The sequence below is a fragment of the Mauremys reevesii genome, linkage group 10 (genome assembly GCF_016161935.1).
Source record: "Mauremys reevesii isolate NIE-2019 linkage group 10, ASM1616193v1, whole genome shotgun sequence".
Taxonomy (NCBI): domain Eukaryota; kingdom Metazoa; phylum Chordata; order Testudines; family Geoemydidae; genus Mauremys; species Mauremys reevesii.
The window spans coordinates 69,952,685-69,962,502 of record NC_052632.1 but is presented as its reverse complement, the minus strand read 5'-3'; the positions used below and the strand labels follow the sequence as shown (position 1 = coordinate 69,962,502).

Here is a 9,818-nt window from a genome sequence, read left to right as displayed (position 1 = left end):
AAGTGAGGAGTTACTGTACAAATCACTATGCGGACTCTGTTCACCAAGGGAACCGTCTGCTTTTGCAGAAGGCTATCTCTGCAACACACATACATTTTGTTAGTGACATACAACATGTCACTATTAAACTGACCACATTCTTGGAGTAAGCAGAAGAACTTTAATGCTGACTTGGCATGCCTGCTCTCTATAAATGGGTTCCATGAACATGCAGGGAGCAGATCAAGGCCCTGTCCTCCAACAAGCTAAACACCCTCAACTCCTGCTGACTTCGGATGAGACATTCAGTCCCTTGCAGGACTGAACCTTAAGGTAGGATTCTGGGACCCTGTAAATGGAGAGACAGCGCAGCTGTGGGCAGTGCAATGCTCAGCTGGATAACTGTGTGCTGGAGAGCTGGTAGGCACCTCACTTTTAAGTAAGATCAAGGACTTAAGGGTGAAAGGAAGAACAGTCCCTCCAGAGGGGTGGGCCTGAAATTTCAGTTTGACTTAACCTGGCTAAGCAGGGCTAACTCTGTGAAGTAAGTACAGGGCCAAATTCACTCCATCAACCCCAGCAGAAGCTGGTGCAGACTCTGGCAGAGGTCCCCCCAGCAATGGAAAGTCAGAGTACCCTGTGGAGACTAACAGTATTTTTCTTTGGTGGGGAAGGATGTTAATGGAAAGGCTGCCTGTCCTTCCTTGGAGGGGTGACTCCTGTCCTTTTGCAGAGAAGCACAATATGGGGTGAACCTATCCTGTAATGCTTTTAAAGATGGTGTTTCAGAAACGTCACTGATAGAGGCTGGTCTCGTTACCTGCTATGGTACCAATCTCATGTATTATAGAGCTGTTCCACTCTGCAGCAATTCCAAATACAGATTCTGCCACCTTCTTAAACTCTTCCAGAACAGGAGTGCTACATGGCAACAAGCCAACTCTTGCAATCACAGCACTGTAAAAGGGCAATGGGGTTAGGATGACATACTGTAATTACATCCAATGTTTAAAATGGCTGAAATATGCTTAATCTATGCTAACAGAGTTGTAAACACGGTTTCAGGCCCAAATATAGATGAACATACAGGTATTGCAAAGAAGTTAGAACTGTCAGCCTTTAAAAAAAATCTAAAATGCTTTAAGCAACAAATTTGAGTTTCTCACTTCAATAGCTATAGTGGATCACATTGGAATCTGTCTTAAACAGCCACTCAAGGCTCCACTGAAAATCAGTTGCTTGATCCAGGTGTTTTCTAAACTAAGGGCTGAACAAATTTATATGTAAAAATCTGGGAACATTTTAAAGGGTCACTGAAGATGGGAAAGTTGCCTATTCCAAGTGGCCCTTCAAGCAGATTTTGCTGGATACATGGCTTTCACTAATGGAGGTGGCCTCAGAGAAAATGTTAACAGAGCACAGTTCAGTGGCTATGGTTAGACATCTTCCCAAAGATTATGGCATGCCCAAAAGCTTTTAAAGTGTTGGAAAAGAGCTCTTTAGACATAGTGCTTCTGGAGAGGAGACAAATTTCACCACTAATACCATTAACAGAGACTTAAAAATAAAACTATTTAATTTTGATAATAAAGTATTTCTACCTGAATTCTGTAGTCTTTATGGTCTTGATGTCTGTGGTGTTCAGAGCACACAGATTAGCTCCTAATCCTGCTAAATCAAAGCTTTTCAGTCCATGGACTGTCTGACCAGAGTCTTCAAGAAACCCTTGTAAAATAGATTTAGCCTGCAGAGGCAATGAGATCAGGAACGGTTATACATGTAATATAGGGTTCTACGACTGGAAGCTGCTATTGATATCAGCTGTTATGAACTGATCTGTAATTTTACTCAACTGGGCTTGACCCTACTCCCGCTGGAGTCAATGGGAATTTTGCTATTGTCTTCAGTGGGAGCAATGTCAGTGCCACTTATGGGCACCGTGGCCTCCTGAGCAGTGCTGAGTGCCATTGCCTACCAGTACAATCAATGTGACTTGAAAGCATTTAGCACCTCTTATGAAAGACTTGGCACCTCCCAGGACTGGGCCATAAATGAACACTTTACCAGAATAACTAGCTATTGAAGCATCTAACAAAAATCCAATTTCAATTTAACTGAAAAGAGCTAAATTATAAGTATTTTTTTCTCTCCCGTAAATGGTCAGCACGAAGCATTGCAAAATTAGAGCTTTCTTGTACTGTATTAAGTGTTTTATGTAGATGTTAAGCTATGCTTAATGATTAATCAGTATCACTTATTAAAATACAACAGGAAATATCAAAAGTGAAGTACAGTGTTAAAAAACTCCAGTTCCTTCTGTTTCCTTCTAGTGCTTCTTCAGCATAAACATCTGTTACATAGATTCCTGACATTCTGCCAATGCTAGCTGCCATCAACTTAATGTCATATGCTGAAGAGAAGTGATGGCAAGACCACATGGACAGAAATTTGCTGCTAGTTGCATATGCAAACAAAGGATTTTAATCTTCTATTCACTATGTAAATCCTATTGGCAGTAACGGGAGTTATTCAGGCATACTTAGAGAACAGAGTGAGTACTCGAGCATCTGAATGGAATAATTTGTAAATAACAGATCACCTGTACAAGTGTCTGGATGCATTTTGTACTCTTGGGGGCATTCTGTGCCAAAAAATTAATAATTCTGTGCATAATATTTTAAAATGATACAAATTTTATTTGTTAAAATAACACTACATAATCACACCAGTTGCAACTATTTTGGTAATTTATTTCAAAATACCTGTCAGCAAGTATGTCTGTAACTATACGGATACACAAATTCCCCCAGGAGTAGAGTGTTAAAGAAACCCCTATGACAACCTGGTTCCTGTTTCTCTGCCCCCTTCACCTTGCCCTCTCCCCCAAGCCCAGCCGCAGGGCCCCTCCTTGCCCAGATACCCAAACCCCCTACCCGCCCCGAGTCCAGCCATGGACCCTCCCAGCGCAGACATCCCCATCCCCTCCCCCAAGCCCAGGGATCCAGAGGGGAAAACAGCCTGATGCTTGGTCCCATGCTTGCATGGCGTTTCCTTTGCACTGCCCTCTCCTTCCCTCAGGGGGCAGGGCATGCTGGGAACTGCAGCTGCCATGAACCCTCTAGCTCTCTCCCCCTCCCACCAGCAGCATCTTTTGTGTACAAGCGGGGTTCTGCCAGGTCCATCAGCCCCTAGTGGTGGCTAGCAGCACTGCAGGCCATTTCGGGGGCGAGGAAATTCTGCACGCACAACATTAATTTCTGCAAATTCTGTATTGTATATTGGCACAGAATTACCCCAAGAATAATTTAGGGTGGTGGAAGTAGTACTATTGAACCCAGCCTTGGTCAATAAGGCCTAATTGTTTTTACCAACTTGTGTCTGTTTAGAGACCTGGGAGAAATGAGTTGATGGTCTCATTCTAATTCCTAATGGGCAAGTGGTCAGAGCATAGTGAACATTATCACAATTGGTATGTATTTCCACCCTCCTTGGTCCTCTCACCAGGGAGGCATAGGACCAAGTAGGCATGACCCTTTAACTACCTTCTCACCCTTAGAGGTGGCACCGGAGATCGTGGCTGAGAAAAACTGGAAGTGCAGCATGGGGAGCTGTATTCGTTTTGTAGGTGATTTCAGGTCTTGGAGGGTCATTCATCCCATTCTTTTCACCAGAAGTAAATCTAATAAAATATTTACCTGGACAAGAGTCCATTCTGTTTGTTGACTAAGTGCAGCAACGGTGTCAATAGAACTTAAATCCAATGCTTCTATTTCACTCTCATTGAGAGCTAGGGCAATGCGTCCAAGGGAAATGATATGGTAACTCTTCCAGCCTGGCAATGCACCCCAAACCTTTAAAATAAATTAACATACAGCACATATTAGTTCATAACAAACACTCACTTACATGCTCCATTGTCTCTACTTCCGATTTTAAAGTAGTAATTAACAAAGATAAAACGCTATGGGCTGGATTGTGTGGTCTGCTAATCCCATTCTTCACTGTGTAAACAGAGGTTGGACACTGCAGAGAACTGAGCCCTTCATATTTCTAGGATGGTGACACTCAGTTTATCTAAAAATACTTACACTGTCACACAAGATGACTTCTGGTTAGTGAATATAAGTTGGTTGAATGAGCGAGTATGATTGGCCCTTTGTTTTTTTACCTTTTTTCTCTCAAATTTCTGGGTTTTAAAAAAGCCATTATTCAGATTTTACTGATTTTCATCCAAATTTTGTAAGTTCTGGAACTCTCCAGATGTGGCTCCCTGCTCCAGAAGGAAAGATGGTGATCTGGTCTCCCTCTCACAGAATCCTGAGACTTGCTTGAGGACAGTTGGTGGCTGCTGCTTCACAGTGGGGGAGTGAGAGGGACAGGGAGCTGGGTCCTGGCAGCTGAGACTGCCTGACTGCTGCAGCAACAGGCTTGCAAGGAGGGAAGCCTTCGTCACTGCTACATTGTGGTGAGTAGCAGGCACCCCAACCCACTGCCCCCACCACAGATACTGGGCACTCTCTCCTACACAGAGCACCCCCTGCACTACCTGCCCACTCACTGCCCCCCATGAGTACCAGGCATCCCCATCCCCCCATGCTACCCAGGGTTTGGGATTTTACAATGAAGCCCCTAATATCAAGCATAAATCACCAACAGTAAACTAAAAAGAAACGTTTTATTTCTGTAATGGATTAGATATGATAATAGTTTTGTAAACTCTTTCATCTCACTTTGTTGCTTTTTTCCCCTGTCTTCCCATCCCTCAATATTAATACCAATAATTATTTGGAAAACTAAAGCTAATTTTTGCACTGATTTTCCACCCATTTTAATATTTTTGTAATAAACACAGATAAATTCCTGATAAATTTTAAACAAAATTACAACTGGAAATGAAGAGCCTTATTTATTAACTAGGAAAGAAGAGCATCAAGGTAGGGAAAAGGCTAGTAGCTTGCCTGGTGTCATAACACGCAAGCCCTCTTCAAGTTGTGGGTCTCTAATTTAGCCTTCCAGTAGTGGCCACTTCTTTCCTGACTACAGATCTCCACTATGACCAGCTAATTAATCAAGACAAAGGACCAACTCCTGACTTAGGGTCTGTCTACACACAGTTTTTGTATGATTTAACTGTTCCTAAACAGTTTAGCACCTGAGCCTGATTCTTAGAAGGTTGAGTTATATTCTTGGGTCCTGCTTTGTGATTTGTATTTTTTTAAGGAACCGTGAAAAGCTAGTAATAAATAAATAAAATAAGCATTTAAAAAGTAAAAAGACAACCTGCTCAGCAGCCAATAGCTCAGAGCTATTTAGCCAGTTGACTCTAAAACAATGGAGGATATTATTTTATGACTAATCTTAGATTATTTCCCCAATAAGCAATGGATATTACTGCAGCAGTAGTGATTATTACAGCAATGGTGGCTTTAAAAATGCACATTTCAATAACAGTAAATTAAATTATGTATTTATGTTTCTTTTGCAGACATAATAGCTACCTGCTTAGCTTTCTCCTTCAAGACAATAAGCTGGGATCTGTTGAAACTCATCACAGTCGCAAGGAATTCCACGTTTTTGGTAAAAGTATCTGTATCCAGGCACTGCAGTTCCTGAACTGTCCAAAAGGCATTTGCTTCTGCTAATTTAATAATCTCATCTGAAGAGGGAGCTGTGATTCCTGTGCAGTCTGGGAAGAAATCAAAACACAGACTGAAGAGACGACTTCTCTTGTAAACTCCTTGAAGAAAATGCAAAGTAACAAAGACTTGTGCTCTCTCGTTATGATGTTGATGTAATATGTATTAACTGAAGCCAGGACAATCTTGACTAACTTAAGCATACAAATTTTTGCAATGAAATAAAAATGCATTTTTAAAAAGTACAAGTGCAATTAATGTTCTTGTTACAAAACTAGTGTTTACCTAAGTTTAGGTAAAAATTTGCTCCAACCCTGGAAGGCAGCACATGCTGGAAAGGAAAGGAGGAGCAAACACACTTTTAAAAACAGTTACCATAAAGGTATCTTAATAAAATGGAATTTGCATGCAGCAGCTAGAAAGAGCATCCAACTGTCCTAAGCACTGCTCAAAAAAATGGCACCCTATATTATTAAGAGTCAAATCCTGAGATAAAGTCTTCCATTGATTTCAGCAGGAGTCTTGCTTGAGTCAGAACTCAATTAAGTTCCTTAGTTTGGCCTCAGTGTAAGTTTCCACATAACTGTATTGTATTTTTGTTCACACACAAATTGCAGCTGAATAAACCTGCCTATCTTTGTTCAAACAAGTCTTGGTGAAGTCCAGCTCATTAGCTATTACATTCAGTAGCAGGCCTGAGTGGGCCTTCAGTCTGAAAGACACTGTCAGAGATGTATGACTGTAAGCCTTGCCTGACATTTAAACAAGGCAAGTAGATTGGTTTCCAGAACTTAAATGTGAGAGAAATGCAATACTCATGTCAAGCATGTTGTTAAAGTGCCAAGAATTAGGAAAACACAGAAAGGGATGCTTATTTACAATAGAAATGTTTGGTCTGCCAAATTGTGTTGGTCAAATATCTGATACAAGGGCAGATTCTGCTTCTTTTTTGTTGACAGGTTTCAGAGTAGCAGACGTGTTAATCTGTATCCGTAAAAAGAACAGGAGTACTTGTGGCACTTTAGAGACTAACAGATTTATTTGAGCATAAGCTTTCGTGGGCTACAGCCCACTTCATTGGATGCATAGAATGGAACATATAAGAGAAGTATATATATATATACATACAGAGAAGATGCCATGCCAGCTCTAAGAGGCTAATTAATTAAGATGACCTGTTATCATCATTCATTCATTCATTCATTCATTCTCATTCATCATTCACATTCAAGGCCAACACGGGCCATCATTTCTGGGTATCCCAATTTTTTGCTATCCCATTCATTTCCTGGGTGGGGCCCTCTTTTTTGCTTTTTTTCTGGTCCCCCTATTTTGGCCTATTTGGCTGCCTGTTCTGGCTGTGTTGGTTGTGCCTGTCTGTAGTGTATGTCCTATCTGCCTGCCCTGTTCCTCTGGTGTCTCTGTTGTGCTCTGCTGGTTGGGTCTCTTCTCTCTTCCTCTTCTTCTTCCTCTTCCTTCCTGGAGTTGGAGTGCCTGTTCTGTGAGGGGTCTTGTCTGGTCTGGTGGGTCCTTCTTGGTGTCTGGTGTATCCTTCTGAGGCATCTTTCTTTGAAGGTCTATAGGTTCCTGGCTGTTGGTTTCTCACTGGACACTTCGGTTGTCTTGCCAGTTTCAAGCTCCTCCAGATTTCTTGCTTCTTGCGCTCAGCTCTGGCTTTGCTCTTTCCTTACCAATGCTGCCTTCTCTGTCTGCTGCTGTAGCTCTTTGCCTGCTGCTCCCACCTGAATCTCTACTTTGATTGCCTGCTTGGTGTCGAGAGTGTGAGCTTGATAGGGATGATCCTGGATGAGGGACTTGATTCTTTGCACTGCTGATTGCTGTGTTTGTTCTTGGTCTTGTCCTTGATGATGTCTTGATGGCGTCTGTGCTGACGTTGCTTGCTGCCTGTGATGGATCTTCTTGTGCATCTGCTTTGCTGCTGCAGTCGCATCTGAGGTTTCCTCAAAAGTCCAGGTCAAGTCTGTGGGTAAGGTCCCCGATAAGTCCATGTCTCATGATTCCCATTGGATGGATTCGCAACAACCCAAGTGGATGTCGAAGAGATCCACAATTGAAAGAAGCTGTTTGAGAGAGAAGACCTGTCTGCTCCTTGTTTGACTGCTGCGAGCTCCTCTTGCAGATCCCTTTGTCGTGTGCCTATGATGATGTGTTCTTGATCAGGTTGACCTGGGATGAGGTTGATCAGGGAAAGGATCCCCATGCATTCTCTCTTTCTCTCTCCATGCACGCTCTCAGTCCACTCCATGGAGTGATCATGCTAGTACAAAGTTCTGATCCATCGACAGGAGTATGATGATGCCTTGCATACTATCCTGCATCTCGATCTGCTCTTCTGTTCTGCACTCTTCTTCTGCTTCACTTCTTCTGTGCATCTGTTGGCTCGTTCTCTCGGCATCCTTGGCCTTGAAGACCCTCCTTCCACCTTACCTGGCACAGTTGTTGAGGTAGTTTTTGCCTCTCTTTTTGATTTTGATTGAGGTCTCCTCCTTCCTTCTTTTTTTTTTTCTTTCTCTTCTCCTTTTTTTTCCAATCACTTCTTCTTCTTTATTTTCAGCCTTCTTCCAGGATTTCGTCAGGGGTCAGGCCCTCAGTCTTCTTTCTCTGCTGGGATATCGTCATCTCCAGTTTGTTCTTCTGTTCTTCATCTGGGTGATTTTCTTTTCTGATCTGTGGCTGGTTGGTTGTGATTTGTGATTGGGAGGTCCTCGTTTGGTGTGGTGGGTCTCTGGTGGAGGTCCTGTCTGTGTGTTCCATCTCTGTTTCATCTGTTCTGTTCATCTGTAGTTAGACCTTCCCGCTTCTTCTTTACTTCTTCTTTGCTCTTCTTCTCTTTTTTCTGGCTTCGCTTGGTAGCGCTCACACAGCTGTTTCATGTTACTGCTTGCTGCTGCTGCTGCTCTGCTGCTGCCTGCTCTGCTTCTCTCTGCAGTCCATCCACATTCTCCTCTTCTGCTCCTTCCCCTCTTCACTGCTCTCTTTGCTTTTGAGCTTTTTTTCTTCTTGCTTTTGCCTGCTGCTTGTTTGCTGCTGCCTTCTTCTTTCTTCTTCTTCTTCTTCTCTCTTCTCTCTCTCTCTGTCTTCTCTCTCTTGCTGTTTCTCTTTCTGCTTTGCTTTTTTCTGCATTCTGACCCTTCTGGCATGTGTGTCTCTCTTCTCTCTCTCCTCTTACACTGTCTTCTCTCTTCCTCCCTCTTCTCCTGTATCCCTGAAAACTTATTCTTCCTCTTCAATCAAAAAAATCCAATCTGGTTGGTTCTATGGTCCTTGGGAAGGTTGAAGGGTGCTTCTTGTCTCGTCTCTTCTTTCCTCAGTTCTTCTTCTTCTTCTTTTTCAATCTGGCCACCACCAAGTGATGGTGTGACGCCACGCCTCCTCTTCTAACTCCTAACGTCCTGCAAGATCTTTCTGAACTTCTTGCTAATGCAGACATGGTCGATCTCATTTTCTGTCATGTTGCTCTGCTGTGCAGGTACTCTCTTGGATCTTTGTGGAGAAAGATGCTGCCCTGATGACCAGATTGTTGTTAAGTGCACAGAGACACACATCTCTCTCTCTCTCTCTCTCCTCTTCCTCTCCCTCCCCTCCCCCCCCATGATCCTGTATGTATTGTTATCAGGGTCCAATTTGGCATTAAAGTAATCCAGGAAAGTAATGTCTTTCTCTGGGAGAGTCTCTAGTCTTTTTTTCTCTTCTCTCTGTAAAAGTAGTCTTTGTCCTCCTCTTCACTCTGTCATTAGTTGAGGAGCAGCACTAACAACAACATCAATCTTCCCTCTTTTTTTAGTTCTGAAGGATGCTGTGATGATCCTGGGACCATGTGCCTCCCAACCAATCAGTGCTCTCTGTGCCTGCTTGGACAACATGAAGCCTACTCCCTGTGTGTGGTGTGCGTCGCTCTCTTCATGGACCTGTTATCAGCAGGAAAAAAAACTTTTGTAGTGATAATCAAGATGGTCAATTACAGACAGTTGACAAGAGGTGTAAGGATAGTTATCATAAGGAAATATATTCAAGTAGTGTAATAACTCAGCCATTCCCAGTCTCTATTGAAGCCAGAGTTAATGGTATCTAATTTGCAAATCAATTCAAGCTCAGCAGTTTCTCGTTGGAGTATGTTTTAGAAGTCTTTCTGTTGCAAAATTGCCACCTTCAGGTCTGTTACTGAGTGGCCAGAGAGGCTGA

General features: G+C 42.7%; 1 protein-coding gene and 1 long non-coding RNA gene across 13 annotated transcripts in view; one reads left to right on the top strand and one right to left on the bottom strand.

Annotated features, from left to right (window-relative positions):
• The window catches only part of OTOA (otoancorin), a 58,144-nt gene that overhangs the window by 10,756 nt on the left and 37,570 nt on the right, over nt 1-9,818 (bottom strand). For all 12 annotated transcript variants that reach the window (XR_005585408.1, XM_039491067.1, XM_039491061.1 and 9 more), the window contains 4 exons: nt 5,478-5,665; nt 3,675-3,830; nt 1,581-1,723; nt 800-936 (listed from right to left, as the gene is read on the bottom strand). Coding sequence is in view for 11 of the 12 variants with exons in the window: in XM_039491067.1 (XP_039347001.1) it covers nt 800-936; nt 1,581-1,723; nt 3,675-3,830; nt 5,478-5,665 (624 nt within the window). In the remaining variant the exon portion in view is untranslated. The remainder of the gene's footprint in view (nt 1-799; nt 937-1,580; nt 1,724-3,674; nt 3,831-5,477; nt 5,666-9,818) is intronic.
• On the top strand, nt 2,315-5,593 carry LOC120373145. Its single transcript, XR_005585411.1, has 3 exons — nt 2,315-2,530; nt 4,293-4,444; nt 5,465-5,593. It is a non-coding gene; the product is annotated as an uncharacterized LOC120373145 (long non-coding RNA).